The 22,863-nt window shown below is 39.5% G+C and overlaps 3 protein-coding genes across 3 annotated transcripts in view; all 3 read right to left on the bottom strand.

Moving 5' to 3' along the window:
• Positions 1-22,863, bottom strand: part of LOC131228143 (putative disease resistance protein RGA4) — a 67,876-nt gene that overhangs the window by 419 nt on the left and 44,594 nt on the right. Inside the window, exon 9 of the mRNA XM_058223976.1 lies at positions 151-236. The gene's annotated coding sequence lies outside the window, so the exon portion shown is untranslated. The remainder of the gene's footprint in view (positions 1-150; positions 237-22,863) is intronic.
• LOC131228018 (putative disease resistance protein RGA4) lies at positions 1,659-8,328 on the bottom strand. The gene is made up of 4 exons (XM_058223836.1): positions 5,017-8,328; positions 3,975-4,132; positions 2,812-2,949; positions 1,659-1,897 (listed from the first exon to the last, which is right to left on the bottom strand). The coding sequence occupies exon 1, from the start codon at positions 8,326-8,328 to the stop codon at positions 6,088-6,090; it is 2,241 nt and encodes a 746-aa protein (XP_058079819.1). The 3' UTR covers positions 1,659-1,897; positions 2,812-2,949; positions 3,975-4,132; positions 5,017-6,087.
• On the bottom strand, positions 8,335-21,429 carry LOC131228019 (putative disease resistance protein RGA3). Its single transcript, XM_058223837.1, has 2 exons — positions 21,037-21,429; positions 8,335-9,806 (listed from the first exon to the last, which is right to left on the bottom strand). Exon 2 carries the CDS (start codon positions 9,795-9,797, stop codon positions 8,340-8,342), a length of 1,458 nt encoding a protein of 485 aa, XP_058079820.1. The 5' UTR covers positions 9,798-9,806; positions 21,037-21,429; the 3' UTR covers positions 8,335-8,339.

Below are 22,863 nucleotides of genomic sequence, written 5' to 3'. Positions count from 1 at the left end.
TCGAACATATATAACAAGCATTTTATTTTGGTTATTGCTCACATTGCATGTGGGCAACATTGTATTACAAACGTAAGAAGTATTAATGATCTTCAATATTACTGAATTCAATTAGATTCAACTTTTTTTGTAGAAAAAAAGCTTTCTTACTTGTTCATAGATGTTTCGATTCTTTGAGTGTTGGCATTCACCCGCTATTGTTGCTTCTCATCTTAGGCATTCTAAGTGTCAACTTCCTACATGAATATGTATCAACACTAAAGAACTTGAAGAGTCAGTTCTATATTAGATACATATGTGAGAACTTACAGATGTTATTAAGAAATGCAATTAGAAGGGAAGTAAAGTTCCTGGCATTAATGCTCCATTACAACCAAACACCGAATATGGGAATAGGAGAACAAGATGAAGAGAATGTAATTGTTAAGGTTACCTAATGCAAGTCGAGAGAGCTTTCCTCAATGTGGAAAGATCTTTCTATGGCCATTCTCCATCGTGGGGATGCTTGCTATCATCAGTCAGTCTTCGTTTCCCTCCTTGGCCCGTTCCTTTAATATGAGAAGTGAGAGATGGATGCCTAATGTAGCTCACCAACATCATGGCATAGTTTTTGTTTATCATCAACTGCAATGTAGTAGACAATGCCTCATTTGCGTCGTCACTCAAATCCAACCAAAACACATTCTGGGAAACTAAGTATGCTCATAATAAAGAAAAATACAAGAAAAGAATGTTGATTTCTGTCGTAGATGTCTTAAACATGAATTAAGCAAAACTATGGCAGTTTGATGGAATGTGAAAGGTAAGATGAAAATCTAATGTTTAAACGCATTGTAGAAAAGACAAGGAGAACCTGGAAAGTACCAAGGGAGCTAATGTGCTTCTTGCACTGAAAACAGGGGAACCTTGCCTCTTTTTTTTTTCTTTTTCTTTTTTTTTTTTTTGGCATAAAATAACAAATGAGTGAACAACTTCTTGTTAGTTTTTGGTTTAACAGGTAAATGTTCTCTGCTGAGTTCCATGCATGTTTCCCTTCTCGCTTTCTGATCCAAGGCTTGCCTAGCTTGATATAGAAACACATAGCAAACATTTACTTGTTTTTATTATTTTTCAAAAAACGGCCCATACAATGAATACAATTAGATGAACGCTGCTTGAGGTACACAGGAGCAGTGCATGACAGGTAAAGGCACACTATGCTAATGCTCATGCCCAAAGATCATATTGGTCTACTCTATGGGTGGCCCATATTTGTATGAGAAAAATGGACCATTGGAAGAAATGAGGAATGGCCCATATTCAATGTACATGCACGACCCATCTGATCAGTCAACCAGCCTAATGTTTGTGTTAGGGCTTGATGATAGTTTTCCCTACCATATGAATGCCCAATTGTCCATGTCTATGACACATATCCTAAGTTGGCATGCGTGCTGCGAACAACCTACATCCACCACACATGAGCAATTCCATTTAGAATTCCTTGTACATCGACTTTTGATATTGTGAAAATGATGACTGGCCAAGGCATCAACTGCATAAACAACAAAAAATGAAATAATTGGACATTAAACCTTATTTAATAGAAGACTTATGGCTCCATCAAAAGAAATATAACAAAGTAGTGCCAATATATCTATAAATTATCTTACTCGAGAATCGAAAATGAATTATGGGAGCAGACAGAAGATTTCGCATTGCTCATGTCAGCTTTATTGTTATGAGGGGGAGGAGAGGAAAGCTTGATGAAGAGTGATGCAGCATATTCACATGTATGGACTGTCATCTAGATCCACACTAGTTCAGGGGTCCCACCTGATCATCTCCTCCTTACCCCTCCCTTAAGCTGCATGCATGGTTTATAGCTTGGTTCTTTCTTCGACAAAATTCAACTTATCTTGCAAAAGAAATAAGAATATATTAGTTGGGATGTGAGGCGATTAGATTCATGGAACAGAGGGCTTGACTTAGGAGAAGATCATGTTTTTATGTTGGATGTGCTTTATTAGACATGAACCATCAAAACCAAAGTGAGATAATGCTAAAAAAACAGCCCTCGTCTTATAAAGTCAAAAGTACTATAATAGATATCTTAAATGACAATTCATATTACATGCATCACTATGGCAGAAAAATGTAAAAGTTGTTGAGAAGAAAGGATAAAGACATCAGCCAAGTATGAAATCTTTGTTAAGAAACAACAAAAACCATGGATGTATTTGATGTTTATCAAGGCCCACATGCCAAACTGACTACCTTTTCATTCGAATTGTGTGTTAGATGTCCACCAACCAGTCACTTTGTACATCAGTTCCATAATAGTGTTTTTTCAATAACCTATCCAAAGTAGGGCCTACAATTTGGACTGTTGAGTTATGCATAAGAACCATTACACTCGTACTATAGTATGGCCATTTTTCTCATAAAACAAGCCCAATTGACAAATAACATCCATATTTTGAAGCATAGTTCTAATTTCTAAAACTCGCTAACTTCAATTGAAAATGGTTATGTATATGCTAGAATTATTTTATTTTATTATTTATTATTTTTTTACCACAAAAACCAATAGCATAATCATTTTTAAAAAATTCCAATGAATCGAAATAATTCATTTTTGTCTATCTATTTCATTTTTTTAAATATCGGCAATGAAATCCTATTAAACAATAGAAAGGAAAGAAAGAAACAAAATCCATCAAGACAATGGATAAGAGTCACTAATAAAAGAGTCTGCAAGATAGTCAGCAATACAATTAAACCAACTACTGGGAATATACACTTGAAATTTCCAAGAAGCAAGATCACAACCTTAACTCATTCAAAATAGTGCTCGGTTTCGAAGCGAGAATGCACTTTCCAAAGGACAAGAAAATCTCCACATCAGTTGTAATAGCCAAGAATTCCCTCCTCCACTAACCACTTCCATCCTTAAACATGTCTCTTATCCTGAAAGGCCCAGGGTTACCAAAAATAAAATAAAATTGTGTCAGTATTAAGGAACCATCATATAACAATTTAAGAAATCATCCTGAGAACTGATTACCCACAGGCAAGTTACCACAAGTTATGGTGTTGTATCTCGTCGACATAGCACAAACCAGCTGTGTATAATTGACACCAGTGCCATGAAAATTGTAGGCATCACCATGAAGATTACCTGACTCATCAGATGGGCCACAGTATTGGAATGCACACCTAGTGATCTGATCAGCCTGACTTTTGAGAAGCGAGGCCTATAGTTTTTCATAGTACTGATTTCCTACACAAATGGTGTGTTGTCGATCAAGATGTTATGGTACAAGAACTAGTCCCATTGCTTGTAGCTGATCAATTCTCAATCATCTTCCCCACACTATTCAATAGGATGTGATGATCAAAACCGAAGTGTGTGTGTGTGTGTGTGTGTGTGTGTGTGTGTGTGTGTGTGAGAGAGAGAGAGAGAGAGAGAGAGAGAGAGAGAGAGAGAGAGAGAGAGAGAGAGAATGCAACAAGAATTCAAACATGCCTAAGAAACACATCCGCAAAAATATTTAAAAATAAAGAAAAAAGAGTAGAGAATTCGATTGTTAATCCAGTGACAGTTTAGCACTAAATGAGATTAATTTGCTATCAAGGCTTGCCCAATTGGCTTTCCCATTCACCCCATGATGTGATGATCCAAACCATACATCTAGAAGGTCCCATAGTATATGGCTGCCCCCATGAGAGAAATCTAACTGATCTGACGTCTTTAAGTTCGCATAACATATAGACCATCGTTTCAAGTTGCTTTTAGATAAGTAAGAATTTCTATGTATGGACCATCTTCAGTTGGAATTTCTGGATGAACAATTTGAATCATCACATGGTGGATCAGTGGGGGAGAGAGCTCTGTTAGCAAACCTAAAATTATGTAAACTCAGTGTCGTCCTACCTAATAAGTTTGTAAAGAAAATAACTATTGATTTACATTCAACATACACTTGTCATACCTAATAAGCAGACCAGCCTGATTTTTGGTTCAACCACCAGCTTTCTTGCTCAGTCGCCCATAAGCGTACCGCATTGGCATGTTTGCTGCTAGGCCCCTTCATCTCATTTGCATGAGTCCCACTCTCATTCCACAATGAAATGTTGGTTTTTAGATGATCTGTTTGCCAAACACATCAGTTAACCATAAAAGGCAATCCAGGAACCATACAATGCATCTACCAAAAAATTGAGATAGTCCATAAAAAAGGATGATTGGCCTGCCTGTTTGGATTGGTGGAATCCAAAAAATAACTGTGGACAAGTGCTGAGGTGATGTTTTCCATCAGTTGCGACAATAAAGTAACATGTGGGAAACTATTTTCTTTTCTACAGTTTTCCTTAAAAAAAGAGTGTTTTCCTTTTATTTCAAAGGCCTTGATTATCTACATTTCCACACTTTTTGAGAGGCAAATATCACTTTTTGATTAGTGATCATTCCACATTTCCCTTAGTGGGTGTTTGTATCATAATTTACTTAAGCAGATAAACATGTTTGGTTAACAAAGTACTTATCATCTTCTCCTCTCTTTCGCCTCTCCTGATGTGTCTCTTCGGTAACTATGAAAACTAGAAAAGTTAAAAAAGTTAACTGAAGTGATTAAGTGATTTTAAGTAAAAAAGTTACTTATAACTAATTATAAACCAAACTTATCTGAAATAAGTTAATTAACTACTGTCGTAAGTAGAGAAAGTAACTTATTTGGTGGTATCCAAACGGGCCCTTAACATCATGGAAAGTAACATAGAAAACCTTTTTAGGATTCTTTTCCATGGATTTCCTCATCCATTATTTTCCTTAGATGTGGAATTTTCTTTTCAATTCTACTCTTTGGACTCCAATTCAAATCGGCCTAAAATATTGTTAGATCAAATAATGTAACAAAAATAGTATAAACTGCATGATTTTTCACATTTAAAATTTTATTTTTATCAAAGCTAGGCCTTAGTGACTTAATTTCACTCCAACATATATTTAAAATTAATAATCTTAAAGTTAATTACCTTATATTTGAACTGAGCATTTGCTGTGTAACTTCCACCACGCAAGCATTCAAGGTAGCAAAAGCCTTAGATTATCATGAGCTCCTGAATTGCCTTTGGCGTTTGATGCCCACATGTGTGGCTCGGTCGCACTCCTGAAGAAGTACAATTAATTAAAATGATAATACGTCTACCAAGAGTAAGGCATTTTTAGTGGAAAGTGCCTTGACTAAAGGAAAGCACATATGATTGCCTTTTAGTCAGTTGAAATGACTGAAGTGCCCTCTATTTTTTTTGGGAATTTTACCGTAAAGGAATTTGTATTTTACCAAATAAAGCCTCTAAAATTAAAAATTATGAGGTGATGCTTTATGAGGGATGAAATTACAAAAATACCCTCATATTTTCTTTAATAAGTAGTGAAACTTGATACTTGTAGGGCCAATGTACACTGTGTATAATGTCTAAACCGTCCAACGTATGCACCACACCGTGGTGATAACTTAACCAAAATATCAGGTCAATCAGATTAGTAGATAGGCTACACTTAAATTGAAAATTTTAAATGGTGTACATTATTTTTTATGGATTAAACCACCTTATGATTGGAATTTTTAAGTTTTTCTTTAGTCTAATAATAATGTTAGTGTGCAAATGTTGGACAAGTTGGATGTGAGATGCATACCACGTGGACCCTGAAATATTGTAATTTATCCTCTTAAAAAGCATTTCCCAAGAATAAATATAAGCTTGATCCAAAGCTTTTGTGGCCTCTAAGAAGTTTTTAATCATGGGCATTTAAAGACCGCTATTTCCTTGGTCCACCAGAGATTTGGAGGTGACTTAATTTTTGAATCATGCCATAAAATGATATGGCAAATAAGTCCATAGAGCACTGACCAATAGCCCCTTGCTAGCACCAGCTTTCAACAATAAACACCTCATAAATATGGTATGTACATTTAAGTAATTGAGTTATATCATTAAGGATGGGCATTTTGTCATTTTATGAAAAACATGACATAAGGTACTCCTTTGACAAATACCTTGATTAGTGAGGCAGTTTAATGCGAAGATCATTTTAGAAAGGTACTAAGATGTAAATAGAGTCTTAATGATGTAGTATTTTATAAAATTCCCAAACATATTATTAGTAAAAAGCTTTCCAGTAGAAATCCTCAAATTAATTATAAAGCAGAGATAAGTTTTGAGTGAGAAGTGGTGCCTACAATCCTTTTGAATACAGATATATGGGATGTGTGATATGTAGTGCCAATCCTCGCCTTTCTCCTTCTCGCATCGCTTCTCTAATTGGGGACAACATCTGATTTTCAGACTTAGGAGTTGCAACCCTGATGGCAAACACTCCAATTTACGACAATAGGAAATTTCCAAATATCGAAGCGAGGAGAGGTTTCCTATCCACTCCGGAAGAGCTGTTAGACATGGCCAATCCCAGATTTGTAGCTGTTGGAGGTTAGTTAGGAGTTGCAGCCCTGATGGTAAACACGTCAATTTATCACTGCCTATAAACTCCAAACGTCGAAGCGAGGACAGGTTTCCTATCCACTCCGGCGGAGTCATTCCACCGATTGATAGATCTTCCAGTGTTGTGACATGTCGTAGCCCTTCCGGGAAACATGTCAACTTCTGACAGCTCCTGATTCTGAGTCTTCGAAGGGAAGTAAGGTGTTGCATACCCTCTGGTAAATATGCCAGCTCCGGACATATATTAATTTTCAAGGATTGTGAGGCAGTGAGGTGTTGCAGTCCCCCTATCAAACTCGTTAAGCTTTCACACCACTGGATGAATAGACTTCGAAGAGAGCTCAAGCCTTGTAGTCTCAAGGACGTTAGACCATTGCACCTATCAATGGACAGCCGACGGAGAGAGGTGAGGTTTTGTAACTCCTCTGGCAACAATGCAAGCTCATGACACCCATAAATAATCAGAGACCGTAGAGCAGCAAGGTTTCCAAGCTCCCTAGATACAGACTCTAGCTTTGGGCATTCCTTAATTTCTAGACTCAAGAGATGGGTATGGTTTTCAAACAACCCATCTGGCAGCGACCTTAGCTCCTTGAAACCTTCAACCTCGAGGGAGGAAAGTGAGGTTAGGTTTGCCACTGAATCTAACAACATCTCATAACCATCTGTCAATTTCAATTTTTTAAGAGATGGAAGGCATGGAAGCATTGTTAACTTTGGACATCCTGAGACAGTTAATTTGTCAAGGTGAGGGAGTAGTACTTCTCTTCCATTGAATACTGACCACTCTAAATTAGGCATATCTATCAAGCTGAGTTCTTTCAGTGACTGAAATCCCTCTGTAACATCATCACCGCCAGAGAAATGGTTGTCAATAGATTTCAAAGCATACATTCCTTGTATCACAAGAACTTTAATGAATGGTGAGCGGCTGACCAGGGGGAGCTGTTCGCATCTTCTGCAATTAATCACTGAAACTTCAATCAGATTTGGAAGCAATGAAGAACACATCCAATGCGGAAATCTGACACCCATGTACTCTTCCACAGTCAACCTTTTGAGATTTGGATGTGGTTGGAGACCTTCAAGTGTTTGCTCCACGTTTCCTTCCAACTGAAGATCAATATCGCGACCCCACGAAAAGTGTAACTTACGAAGGTTCGGCTTATGCTTCAAATTTGCTTCCTGGGCATTTGCTACACACATCACATTCTCGAGGTTTCGAATAGTTAATTCTCCTCCAAGGTTTAGACCTTGCAGCTCTCTTATACCACATCCACTATCCTTACCAACTATGAATATTGGCAAGGTCTGAAGGAACTTTAATTCTCCCATATTAGCTGGCGTATGGGTCAATTTATCATATTCACTGATATCAAGATGTCTTAGACTAGTCATTTTGCTCATGTCCCTGGGTAACTCTTCAAGTTTATAACACCCCGAGAGTTTCAAGGTTTGCAAATGGTGAAGGGTGCAAATGGATTCAGGAAGGGCTCGTATTTCAAAAATAGACAGCTCGAGGTATCTTAAGTGCTTCAACCTGCTTATTGAAACCAACATCTCCGTGGTGACATTCACCCAGTTTAAATCTAGCACGCGTAAGAACATAAACTGTACCCAAGCATTACGAGGAATGCTGAAATACTGACTTCCAAGCACAAGCAGCGTTCGCAAATGGTTTACTCTCCTTGAGGGCTTTGGGTCCGTTAGGACACATATGTTATACCCGCACTCAAACAACAAACGATGAGATATGTTAGGGATACTCATTGAATTCTTGACCTGCACAATCGCGCATTCATTCCCAGCAACAGAGCATGCAAGATCATGCACGAGGTCATGCATCTTGCACCTTACTATATTCCCATCTTCATTTTTCTGAACATTCTGAAAGAAGGACCGCCATAATAGATTATTGAAATACTCTCCACCAACATCTTCCATTTGTTTTCTTCTGTCTGATGATTTAATAAACCTTCTGTCATCCATAGTCGGATTAGCTTCTTCTTCACGATTCTATGATCTTTTGGAAATATTGAGCAGTATGCAAAGCATTGCTTCAAATGCGGTGGAAGATGATAATAACTCAACCTCAAAGCAGATAAAATGTGATCATCTTCTTCGGGTAGATTCCAAATGTCACTATCTTTGACAAACAACCACTCTGTTTCCTCTGTTTTGAAGTGCATCAAGCTTCCAAGCGCCTTCGCTGCCAAAGGGACACCCCCACACTTCTTCACAATTTCCTTTCCAAGCATTATAAGGTTTGGATGTTCTTGTCTTCCATGCCCAAATGCCCGCTGCTTGAACAAAGACCAACAATCATCATCTGATAATCTCCGCAAATGGTGTGGAGGGAGAGTGCCCATGATTAAAGCAACTTTTTCAATACGGGTAGTTACTATGATTTTACTACCCCTTGCACCTCCTCTGAGAAATTGTTTCAACCGATACCATTTCTCAGGATTTTCATCCCATACATCATCCAACACAAGTAAGAACTTCTTCCCACTCAGCTTTTCTCGGAGGCGACGCTGCAGTAAATCCACATCTAGGAGATCACATTTGCTGTCCGCAACAGATTCTAAAATTGCTTTTGTTAGCCTCGGCACATCGAAATCATCTGACACACAAACCCACATTCTTAAATCGAAATGCCTCTCCACCCTCGCATCATTGTATACTAGCTGAGCCACTGTTGTCTTTCCAAGGCCCCCCATACCGACAATAGGAATGACCATAACATTCTCTATGTAATCCTCATTAACAAGTAATTCCATTACCCTTCTTTTATCTTTTTCCCTTCCATAAACATCTGATTCGATTACAAATGAGTCAGTTGGTTCTCGGCCTTTAATATCCAACACCCGTTCTCCCCCTCTCAAATGGAATTTAGACCTCTCCTCAGCAATTGCATCTAATCTCTGTTCTATCTCCTTTATCTTATCCACCATATTTGAACGGGATACCAATGGGTTAGATGACGAAATGAAGTTGAATGCCTTCGTAATGCAATCCCCAATCTCCACTTTTCTGCGTTTAGCTTCCACTTTTGCTTCGATTGTGAACTCATCCAATATGTCATCTGCATCATAAACCACATATTTAAGCTTTCCCAGCCAATTTTGTAGCGCCTTGCTCTTTACTAGCTGCTCCTCCGCATCTTCAAGCACGGCTTGTATCGTCGATAACTTGCTTCTTAGATTTTCCATCTCCTTGTGAAGACCCCACAACAGTTCACACTGTTCTAGGATTGGCGATGCTAGTTTTTCAATAACTAGTTGAAGAAAGCCGGATACAACTGCTTCTGCCATTCCTTGTTCCTAACAGGGAAATCACAAGAAAAAAATTAGAGATGTTCAAAGTAAGGGAAAGAGAAGGATATCAAGGATCACATACAAGATTATCCACCTCTATCATTGCCTATATATGTTCCATCTATCATATCGTCTTCTATTATTGCATGTACATGTTCCATCTATCTTAGATTCTTCACTATATAATAAGCCAATGAGAACCCAACACGTGAGTTGACATAATTGGTTGTCTCCAGCTCACGTGTGGCTCATGTTCGTTGATTAGGATTGTTGGTCTGGAGGGCCGCTATGCAGATGGTTCTAATTGCCTGGTATGCGTAATTTTTTAAGGAAACTGCTGGTGATTTTCTCAAGTATTGATTTGACAGGATGATTTTTGCTTCAAATTCAGAGAAAGTAACGCTGTAGCTAACGGTCTCACTAAATTGGCAAGTAGGGGTGCTCCGAACAAGCTCTTCCTCCATCAGAATGATCTTCCAAGGCCCATTAGAGGCTCCATTCTTCTGGACAGATCAAATCTAGGCCATATCAGATTATCCAAACCGAAAATAGGGGTTGGCTGACTCATCCGTCCCCCATTGCCCATTGCAGCGTCTCTCCATTGTCCTGTCCTCTTATTCCTGCTTACATCTCCTGGGAGCCTACCTCTCCTCTGAACAGGTTCCTTTATCTGGCAGCCTTCTCATTGCGGCTATCTTCTGCTCCATTTTCTTTTGATTCCCCTGTTCTGCTGTATTTTCTTTTTTTTCATCTCTTTCACTTTTATTTTCATACGATAGGAGTGGCCTCCTCTCTGTGAGGCCCACCTGAATCCCCATCTTGTACACTTGCCTATATCAACACATAGCTGTCTTTTCAAAAAAAAGAAAAGAAAAAGGATGACCTCGACAAAATCTTGTTCTACCTGTTTTTTATTATCACAAGGCTTGTTTGGATTAATGAAAGGAAAGAAAACAATCCTGTGAAACTAACTTTTAGTTGTTTGTTAAGTCTTTTTTTTTTTTTTTTGCAATTTATGTGAAACATCTTTTGCCATTTTCTATCTTTATTGAAAACTATTTTTAATGTATTCTCACACATACACTCATTTGAAGGGAGGCCATTCTCCCACTATGGAAAGAAAATGGAGTTAAACTCAAATGTGGCACCATCTATCTTCATTGTGCCCCACACCTGCCACTACGCCACTTGTTCTACCATTCTATCTTTTCTTTTAACCCACATATGCAAAGCACCCATATGCATCAATGTGCCACACCTACCATAGTCCATTTTCAATCCCTCCATATGTGCCTTATGTGCCAATGTGCCAATGTGCACAAGTTCTCAAAGGGCCTACATGTGTCAAATGTGCGAATGCATGTCTTGTGCTACATGTGCCACCATACAACCTCAAGCACCTCACATGTGCCATATTTCAACTTCAACGCTCGCATATGCCACATGTTTATTATCCATATTCAAATATCCCACATGCACTAATCATTGCTATGATTTAGCTCCAAGCACCCATATATGCCACAATGTTGCATATCTAGGGGGCATTTGGATGGTAAGTAACTTTAGGTAAGCAACTTATTTTAGTTTCTACTTATTCAGTAGATAAGTACGCTTGGTAAACGGCATACTTCTCAGCCAAAAATTAGAAAATCATGTTTGACTTCGAACATCATAAGTAATTATCCCTCAAGTCTATTTGGTCCCCCTCACATCCACCGTCCATCATGCGGGGCCAACCTTTGATGTAGACCGTTAATTGTGTGGGTCCCACCTTTGATGTGGCCCATTCATCATAGGGGATGACCTTTAAGGGCATTTGGATTATAAGTTACTTAAGATAAGCTACTTAATACTCAACTAGCTTAACTTGGTTTCTACTTATTAAGATGAAGTGCTTGAGTAACATTAAGTAAAAATGTTACATATAACTGATCATAAACCAACGTACTTATCTATTGTTGTAAGTAGAAAAGGTAGCTTATTTGGTGGTATCCAAATGGGCCTTAATGTGCACCGTTCATTATAGGGCCCACCTTTGATGTTTGTCATCCATCATGTGGGGCCCACCTTCAATATCCACGGCCCATCATGTGGAGCCCAACTTTGATGTGGACCATCAATCATGTGAGCCCCACCTCTGATGTGGGTTGTCCATCATGTAGGGTCCACCTTGGATATGGGCCACTCATTATTACGGCCGAGCTTTGATGTGGATCATCCATCATGTGAGACCCACCATTATTATTTAGCCATCATGTGGAGCCCACCTTTGATGTGGACTATCTATCATGTGGGCCCCACCTTCAATGTGGGTTGCCAATCATGCAGGGCTCGCCTTGTATATTGGCCATTTATCATTAGGGTCCGACCTTCGTCCATCATGTGGGGCTAGCTTGAATGTCCATTGCACATCATGTGGATCCCACCTTTGATGTGGACCATCCATTATGTAAGTTCCACCTTTGAAATGAGTTGTCTATCACGCCAACCCACTTTGGATGTGGGTTATTTATCATAATGGGCCGACCTTTGATGTGGACCATCCATTAGGTGGGCCCACATCAATATGGGGTCATCTAAATGTGGGGCCCACTTGTTTACAACCATCCTGACACGTCCACACATAGAGGTGTACACGAGTCGAACTGAGTCGAGCTTGGCACAGCTTGACTCGACCACTAGCTGAGCCTAGCTCAAACTTGGCTCTGCTCGGTCCTCAAGCCTGACTGGCCAGCTCGGCTTGGTTCGGGCAGCAGTTCGGGCTAGTTCGAGCCAAGTTTGAGCCAAGATTGAGCCTCTACGACATTTTCTTAAACACATGGAGTGCACCTTCAAATTCTCATGGAATGTAAAGCAGCAGCATCGGTTTACAAGTATTTCATCAAACACTCAGTAGGCAACATAAAAATCAAGATACAAGGGTATTTGTTTCATATCCATACCTTCCTTGCCACCAGCCGACACTTCATTGAGTCATGTCATCAAACACTTGCTGAGCAACATCAATATCAAAATAACAGTCACCGAACTAGTTCGATCTGAGTTTGATTCGAGATAGGGTTCGATCCGAGTCTAGTCGAGCTCGGGCAAGCTCGAAATTTCAATCTCAAAAAATCAGCTTGACTCGGCTCGAACTCAGTTTTGAACCGAGTCAAATCGAGCTTTTTTAAGTCGAGTCGAGCGAGTTAACCTAGCTAACTCAGTTCGTGTACAACTCTATCCACACATACCAATAAGATGCCACCATATGTCAATGCTTCCTATATATTAAATGATGGACGAAATTCTAGTCACATACCAAGGATATCTTTAGCCCCATATCCTTTAGTGGCACGTCTCCTGCCAAAAGTAGAATGAAGCAAAATGGTATGCCGGTTTGTAGATAAAACACTGTGAAGAATGACATGTAGCCATTATACAAGTGGCATATGTAATTGAAGCAGCGTGCACGACAAGTCTATAAAGACCTACCGAGATAGCGATAATATCGCAAATTGGATATGCTCGGCAAGGCTATCTTATATAATCTTGCTAAAAATGAGAGATCCTCCTAGAGACGATTGGTGCTCTCGCGACGATTATGAAAGTTTGAGAAATAATTTCTTCTCAAAGAAATCAAGGACACCGTAAGGAATCCGGATATAATGAGATTTATCCCACAATGTCTGCGGATCTCTATAGTCATGCTGGCAAGGAGATCTAAAAACTGTTTTGTATTGTAACCCTGGAGACCTCATTGGCAAGTCTGGGATGATTAGGAAACAACTATGTATCGTGATCACCAAGGATCTTGGATCAACAAGAAAATCCAGTGAGGGTTTGCTTCCTCCTGAGTTATATAAGGAGCACATGATGAAGAACTCATGACCCCATGCCAAACATATTCTCTCATACATAGAGCAACGTTACTTATCTTAGTTGAGATTCCTCCACTTCTATCCAACTACACTATAGAACGTCTAATGTTTAGGTTAGCTTAGATCTTTACCGTGTAGCAACTTCACTACAGTACAGTTAGAAGTATTATAAATATTCACAATCTCTTGTCATTGGATTCCCAATCAATCAAGTCCTTATTTGGAAGATTAAACCATTGGTTATATTCTATTGACCACTTAACTCGATTTTTTATTCACACAGGCGATCGCAGGTATTTATCTTTTGTTTCTCTGATTTTATTGTTCATGTGCTGATTGTATTAAGCTTCAAATATAGATTAATAAAATCAGCATTGTTAGCCTTTAGTTTTAATCTTTTCTATCCATCATTGTTCTATTAAAAAATACAAGCCCTACTATCACCATTCAGAGAAAAGTCCTTAATGCAAGGCAAAAAGAATCCGTTAACAAGGATAAACCCCTACCCTTTTAAATTGCTTGATTGCTATAGCAATTGGTGGATGAGAAGGTGCCTAATTCCACGAATTCTTAAAATTTAATTGGTATGTCCTAGCGTTGGGGTCACTAGTGTTCAATCAAACTCAAGTCCAGTATGACTCTGGCATACTTGCACTAACCTAACCACACACGCTTAATCGAATATGGGCCTTTGCTAACATATGTGGCCTCGTGTTTGATTGAATTATGAGAAAAATATTTTTTGACATGCTCCTCAATAGAGCAAGATGCCTCCTAAATCGAAAAAGGATAGTTCCATCCCTTACACTATAGAACAGTCATAAGACAAAGGACAGTGCATTGAACCAATCGATGTGGACGCATGATTCTCTTCTCAACTAGTCTTCAGAGATGTCGCCATGCGCTTCCTTCAGATGCAAGGACACATAAGCTAGATCGTAGAGGGCAATTAGATAAAAGTAGAGACATTCAAAAGGGTAGTCAAAAGTTTCTTCGAGTGGCTTTTTCCATCATGAATATTCAGCCTGCGCCCAATCTCCCTTTGGATTTCAAAGCAGAACAACCGACCAAGCTCCCTACAAGGGTCATTTAGACCAAACTCCAAGGTCGTCCTATACCATGACCATCAGTGGCGAGGAGAAATGGCCAAAATGGCCGACCTTACAGCCAATTGAAATTCGTTGCCCAAAACCTATGTATACCTAAGGGGTAACTCTAAGCATGCATTGATAATCTCAGGGAGAAGTTGGCCACCAGGCCGACGCTGCACAATTACTACCCGACGACCAAGAACCAAGGGAAGCAACCTCTAATCACACTGACCATTTAGCAAGGCTATCAAAGGGTTGATATACTAGGGAGCAACCTCTAATCACACCAACCATTTAACAAGGCTACCAGAGGGTTGAGATACCCGGGAGCAACCTTTGATCCCACCACCTCCTCGACCGTTGATCAAGTGATACAAAGGCCATACCTTGCGCTACTACAACGACTGCTCGGCCAGGACGATGACATAGGATTCATTTAGGAGTACGACATCTAGCTGAACGGTTGGTGAATTACTTGACTAGTGTATAGTGTACAGGAAATCTGATCCTAACTAGGTATATTAATACTTTGAGTTACCTACAAGATTCAGGTTCCCTAAGTTTATCCTATTCTTCGAAAAGGGTGAGACTTCCACGTGTTAGCATATCGGTTGCTTCACCATGCAATGTGGTGAAGTATTATTGCATTATGATTTCTTGAAATTGAGGTTGTTCGGGAATTCCCTGATGGGAGCAGCCTTTACATGGTACATAAACCTCCTGATCAATTCAATCCAAACCTGGCTTGATATGGAGGAAAGGTTTCATATGCAATTCCCTTGAATCGAGCTAGAGGTTTTAATGGCTATTTGTCAAAACTTTGCCAGTTGCCCATAGAAATGGCCAAGCAATTCATCAGTTGTTTCAAAAGTGCTAAAAATTAGTACTCAGTGATCCTTCATGAAGTTGAGTTCACCGGACTCACCTTAAAAGACATGAACTTTGAGCTTCGCAAGAAGTTTGAGGACATACATTTTGGTGACTTGTTTGAGCTGTCAATTAGAACCACATGATACTAGTGGATTTTCTAGGAGGAGAAACACCATATGAATGCATCACGGGGCATGTTTTATCGAACTGAATTATGAACTAGACATGACAGAAATAACTCCCACACAACTGTGCGAAGACCATGAAGTTGACTATGAAGTGGCTGCGGCGGAGGTAATTGGCAAATGCTCCTATGAGGGTCCGACCTTGTAATGCCCCAAGATTAAAACCTCTACCGGTGTTAACCCCTAAAAAGGTGCCCCCCCGGGTCCTCAAGGCAGTACTCCTTCGACATCTTTAATGCCAAGGAGATCTTTGACCTCCAATTGGAAGTCAAATTTATTAAACTCCCAGTTTACCAAAAGGTCCCATCCGCTGAGGAATTGAAAATGGATGTGTATTGTAAGTGACATGGTACTAAATCTCATTCTACTAAGAATCGTGTCGTTTTCGGAACATCATATAGGAGAACATTGACAAAGGCCTTCTTAAGTTTTATAGAATATGAGCAATGGGAATTGCTTGTGATCCCTTTTTTGAAATGACGGGTGCAAATATTATTCAAGCCAATATAGCAATAATCGATTGTCCAGGGAAAAAACAAGAAGCAACAGTGCAGCATCCTTTGCCACAACCTTCCCAAACGACAAATCAACAACCAACCGTTCCATTACAGATGTCACAACCCAGGAATGGGCCAGTCATTATTAAGGACAAAGGCATCTCGTTGACAACCGTCATGGCCATGGGAAATGTAACAACGAAGTCTCCCTTAGCCATGAACAGCAAGTCATCTGCAGGAGCCACCATTTGCCGACTGGGGTCAACTTAAGGATAAAGGAAAGGCTTCGATGATAACTCCTGACCTAGGAGGGTCAAGTGTTGCTAAGCCTTCCACCAAAGCTACTGAGCATGTCCTTCCCTGCGGCACACCACACTTCTAACTCTTAGAATTTCTAACATTAATGTGATTGCTACTGCACATTTTTTTTTATTATAGGTGCCGTCCACCGAATGGACAGACTGGATCGCCCGCAAGCATGTCGAGTACTAGAACAGGGGAATTTAACATTTCTGATAGATGCATTTCATTTAAGTTTTTAAACACACGGGTATAAATGGAACGAATGGTCTGTTTGGGCAGAGGATCATCTGGCACAATTAGGATCAATTCAGGTGGGCCCCATATCTCAAAATCTATCCAGGCTGAGCAGCTAATGACCTTGCAAGCGATGAACAACATTCCTGTTTGATTCAAAGAAATACTTTTCAGAAGACCCAGCAGATCTGTCACCCTTACATAGGTTTTTAATCTTATGGGCCCAATTGAAAGATTTTACTCAAGGATTGATTGACAATTTTTAGATTGTTGAGATGGAATTGAGATGGAAAATTTCAACTGTCCTTGTTCAGAAAGCATTGTCCATGAATGAGTAGCTTGAATATTCTTCAACCAATTTGATTTTGGGACTGTGATTCTAGTGTTCTAAAGTTTAGGCGTTTAAATTTTAGGCATGGTAATTTGGTGATTTCAACCAGAAGTAGGATCCATGTGGTCCACCAGTTTTACCAAATAATTTTAAGGAGTGAGCCAAAAATGAAATAGATAAGTGGATCATATGGTTGGAAACAGTGGGTATTGTACACACACTATTTAAACAATGTCCCCCACCATTGAAATAGTTAGGGCCCATCATGATGTTTGAGAGAAATCCACACCGTTCACTAGTTTTTTCAGATCAATTTAGGGCATAAGCCTAAAGATAAGGTAGATATAAAAATTGAGTGGGCCAGACCATGGTAAATAGTGGCTATTAAATGCTCACCATTGAAACAACACCAGCATACCCCATCGAAACAGTTATGGGGCCCACCATGATGTTTTTGAAAGATCCTTCCCATCCATTAGTTTTGCCATATGATTTTAGGGGGTGGGCACAAAAATGAGGCAGATCCAAAACTCAAGTGGGAACGTAGCTTGAATAGAGGGTATTGAATGCCGACTGTTGAAACACATCGTGATTTTGCTGAAATAGTCTTGTGGCCCACCATGTTATTTTCAAGAAATCACCCCATCCACCATTTTCATCAGTTTATTTTAAGGGGTGAGACCAAATATGAGTCAGTTCCAACATTTAACTGTGCCTGATGACTTACAACAGTGGTATTAAATGCACATTGTTGTTTGTCATTGAAACTGTGTGCCTACTGTGATATTTTTCAGAAATGCAACCCATCCATCAGTTTTTCTGGTTCTTTTTCTAGTTGATAGGCCCAAATATGATGAAGATTCAAAAATTCGGGAGTGTCATATGGATTCAAATAGTGATATTGAACACCCATCTTAGAACCGAGGAGTTCTAAAAACTCACTAGCCCCCGGTGATGTTTCTGAGAAATCCAACCCATCCACCATTTTTGCCAGCTCATTTTTTGGGGATGGATCCAAACAAATCCAGCACTCAAGTGGGCCGCATGACTTGAATAAATGCTATTAAACTCCCACTATTGAAACCCTGCTAGCCCACTGTGATGTTTTTGAAAAATCCATCCCGTCCACCAATTTGTTATATCATTTAAATGGGCAAGCCTAAATATGAGGTAGATCAATACTCAAGTGGGGCCATGCTACTTGCAACAGCGGGATTGAACGCCCACTATTGAAACAGCGCTAACACACCATTGAAACTCATGGTACATCATGATGTTTTTCAAAAATCCATCTCATTCACCATTTTTTTCTAGATCATTCTAGTTGGTGGGCCTAAATATGATGAACATCCAAAACTCAAGTGATCAAGGAGCTCCAAATACTCGTGTGGCCCACTATGATATTTTTCAGAAATCCACCCCGTTCACTATTTTTATTAGCTTATTTTAGTAGGTGGGCACAAATAAGACTTAAATCCAACACCAAAGTGGACCACACGACTTGAAACAATGGTCTTGAACTCCCCTTGTTGACACAACACCAGCCCATATTAAAACATTTGTAGCCCACTATATTCGCCAATTCATTTTAGGGTGTAGGCCTAATTATGAGACAAATCCAGCTGTGATCTTTTTGGAATAGTGGTATTGAGCGCCCATGATTGAAATAGTCATGAGGCCAGCGGTGATCTTTTTGGAAGATCCACCCAGTCCATCACTTTCTCCATATGATTTTAGGGGGTGAGAATGATCTTATGGCTGGTTTGGATGACAAATAAATAGCATGATGAGCCCAGTAAAGAATATTTCCACAGTGGTCATTCAATCTCAAATATTTTCTTTAATGTAGCCCACTTAAGTTTTGGATCAACTTCATTTTTTGGGCCTAGTAACATGAGTTGAAAACATAGATCGGCAACGTGGATTTCTGAACATGCATCGTGGTGAGCCCTACCTACATCATGGGTCAAGCAGATTGGATGGCATATAAACATAATAATGGACTCAATAAGGTTTCAGCTGTAGGCATTTCCCTCCCTACTATTTCCACCTTGGTGAGCCCTACCTTCAGAGTTCAATGGTTTGGATGGCTTATAAACATAATAATGGACCCAAGAAGATATCAACGGTAGGTATTGAATGTCTTCTCTATTGTTTCATGCTGTGTGGCCAACTTCAATTTTGGATTTGCCTTATTTTTTTCCCGATCTCTATTATGAGCCGGCAAAATGGATTGATGAGGTGGATTTCTCATAAACAACATGGTGAGCCTAGGTAGGTTTCAACAGTGGGTGTCATTATCTCCATTATTTCTATTGTTGTGATACACTTGGCTTTGGATTAGCCTCATTTTTGGGCTCATGCTCCAAAATAAGTTGGCAAAACAGTTGGATTGTATTGATAATATACTTACCTCATGGGGGCCTTAAGAGTCGTGGCACAGTAATATGCAGAAATTCGTTATCATTTTTGTATGCAAGGAGTAGAGATTGAGTGGCTACCCCTTAAATACTCAGCTCCACAGTGATGTCTCTGACAATTCTACCCATTCCTCCAGTTTCACCAAATCATTTTAGGGGGCGGGCTAAAAACTGAGGTAGATCCGAAGTGTGCCACATGGCAGGAAACAGCGTGTATTGAACCACAACCATTATTCATGGGCCCACCATGATGTATTGGGTTAACCACTCTGTCAGTTTCAGGAGATGGGGCCAGTTTCAGGTGGGCACAAAAGGCAGCTGTCAATTGGAAAAATCCCTAAAATTTAGTATAGTAGACCTATTGGCCCATTTTCTGTTTGTAGCTTGTCCTTATGCTTGAGTGTCTATTGTTTGACCAAGCCATGTGGCTTCGTGGGTGGATCATTGGATCTGTTGCCCTAGGGCAACTGTCTAAATATGGCATCGGATGATCCTCTCCGTCCAAGCAACAACCTTCAAACAAACGGGTAATGATAAAAATTAACCTAATGTCCACATTCAACTGAGAATATCATATAGGATTCTATGTCAGTGGTTTTTTGTTTTTTTATTTTTTTAGGGGGGAGGGGAGCCAAGTGGGGTCCATCCATGAATGGACTAAGCAACAAGCGGCAGGCCATCAATTGCAGCCAAGATGGTTCTACTTCAATTTACATCTCCATTTCCCTCTTCTATGAATGGATTAGATTTCATGTGTATGTGTCATGCTAGCACATGGGTGTTGTGTACGTGAGCTGCCTTCTTCTTGCATCTAGCATGACAAAACTCTTTTAAAAGAACTAAGTCACTGTGTAGAGTTACCCATCAAGATCAATATATACTTGTATAAGTATTAGCTAAGGACATGTTAGATGTACAATTCATATAAATTGAAATAATTTAAGATTGAACAAAGAATAAATGAATGATCAAAATCATTTTCCCATATAATTCATATCAATTGAACAAAGAGTGATATCAATTAAAATGAATTATCACAATCATTTTTCTATCTGCGGCACTCAGTAAGGAGGGATTAGAGAAGTATGTAGCCATCAGGTACAAGGACGCTAGATAAGAGTCGGACCATCACGGTGCATGTAATCTAAACAATCCACAAGGATGGTCCACCATAAAAAAAAATTGGACAACTTAGAGATCAGGTTAATCTAATCATTAAGTGGGTCACAACATAAGCCCCCAAAATTGCTTGATGGCGCAGTTGATGGTTGGATTGGCATGATTTTCAGAGCATCTCATTTTCTTGGTGGGTGAGCTGGTGTTGGATCTTTCAAGTATAAACACAACAGAAACATAGTACTTTTAAGGATCCAAGTCCCCTGAACACCTCATGTGTGATAAAGTTTGACTTCTAATAATGGTCTAAACATGTATGGTTAAGATATTACCTTGAAGCGATCACAATCACGTGGATAGATTTCTAAGATGAAGAGTTTGATACCGATCCTCTAAATCAAGAGGTCTCTCCCTTATCTATTGTAGGCGGAGGGAGCTGAGAGAGTGTTAGGGGAAGAGGGTGACGTAAGCCATCCAAACCAGTGGACCACACCACACTTGTGATGATGGAGTAGAAGAAGAGGGAAGAAGAAGATGAAAGGAAGAAGGAAATCTCTCTCTCTCTCTCTCTCTCTCTCTCTCTCTCTCTCTCTCTCTCTCTTCTCTAGACACAAGTAGAAATCCCTGTGAGAATTGAAAATGTAATAATGTGGAATGGAAAATAATGAAAGTGTGGCCTATATTTCCATCAAGTGGGAGAAAAAGGAATCTTCCGAGAAGGAGAAGGATAAGGAAAGGAAAAAAAAAAGGAAGAAGAAGAAGAAAGAAGAAAAGAAAGCACACTCCAAAACTTCGCTTTCATAACATCAATGTGGTGGGATACATTCACAATGCAGGATACCTTCCTTCACAATGTCCTCATGTTTCTACCGGGAAAGGAATGGGCCCAGCCAGGGATGGGCCATAGATCAAAAGCCCCAATGATCAAATAATCCTAACAATCCATTTTACATCCTTTCTTCAAAATAAATGGGTAATCATCATATTCCTTTTCGATGTCCATGCTAACACCCCCACAAAACAAAATAAAATAAAATAAAATAAAAAATTATATGATCAAAGTAGGGGATAAAGGGACGGGGATTAGGTGTTACCTAGGTAACAACTTAGTGGGTGTTAGCCTCACCGTAGGGCCCACCTTGATGATATGTTGTATATCCACTCCGTCCATTCATTTTTCCAGCACATTTGAGGTTGACGTCCCAAAACTTAAGCAAATCCAAATCTCAGGTGGACCACACCACAAGAAACAATGATGATTGAACATTCACCATTAAAAAGTTCCCTAGGCCCACTTAATTCGTAATGTTTATTTGTCATCCAACCCATTGGTAAGGTCAACCACAACTGGATGAAAGGAAATTACAAAGATTAACTTGATCCAAAACTTTTGTAGCTTACAAAAAGATTTTAATGGTTATTCACCACTTTTTCGAACAGTATTGTCCACCCGAGATTTGGATCTGCTTAAGTTTTAGGACAACGTCCTTAAATTATCCGGAAAAAATGAATAAGAAGCATGTATATGAAGCAAATTCATGAAGGTGGGCCCCACACGGTAAGGGTAACACCCCTTGAGCTGTTACCCGGTAACAACTAATCCACTCCTGGGAAAGAGAAGGATAACATACAAGTAGGATCACATATAAGATTCTCCTCCTATATTATTGCCTACATATGTTCCATTTTAGCTAATATATTCTTTACCATATAGTAATTTAAACTGATCCAGACAGCCATCAATACGGTGGGGTCCATGCAGTTGGGAGATGAAAGTATCTTTTTAGCTGGATGACACCACAACTCTTAACTCTTGGCATTTTGGACATCTCATGAGGACTGCTTCACATTTTTTGCTGATCAGTGTGGTCCACAAGATGGATGGACCGGATCACCACATGCATGTTGAATATAGGGACATTGAAAGTTAATTACAAAATTTCAGATAGATGTATAGCATAAATCATAATGTCATAAACAGTTGTAGATTGATAGTGTGTGTGTGTGTGTGTGTGTGTGTGTGTGTGTGTGTGTATAATAGTTCAGTTCTACTAGATGGGATCTGTTGGATGTAACTACACACTCAAGGTTAGTTGGGTACCATTAAAGTTCTCTTTGGATAGGCTAATTTGGATGTATCTATCCAACTAAGGCCTTTC

Source organism: Magnolia sinica, chromosome 15 (genome assembly GCF_029962835.1).
Source record: "Magnolia sinica isolate HGM2019 chromosome 15, MsV1, whole genome shotgun sequence".
NCBI classification, from domain to species: domain Eukaryota; kingdom Viridiplantae; phylum Streptophyta; class Magnoliopsida; order Magnoliales; family Magnoliaceae; genus Magnolia; species Magnolia sinica.
This window is presented reverse-complemented; position numbering and strand designations above follow the sequence as displayed.

Bases quoted from the DNA above. Each gene is read 5' to 3' on its own strand.
- LOC131228019 (XM_058223837.1), bottom strand. From the start codon at position 9,797: ATGGCAGAAGCAGTTGTATCCGGCTTTCTTCAACTAGTTATTGAAAAA.
- LOC131228018 (XM_058223836.1), bottom strand. From the start codon at position 8,328: ATGCATGACCTCGTGCATGATCTTGCATGCTCTGTTGCTGGGAATGAA.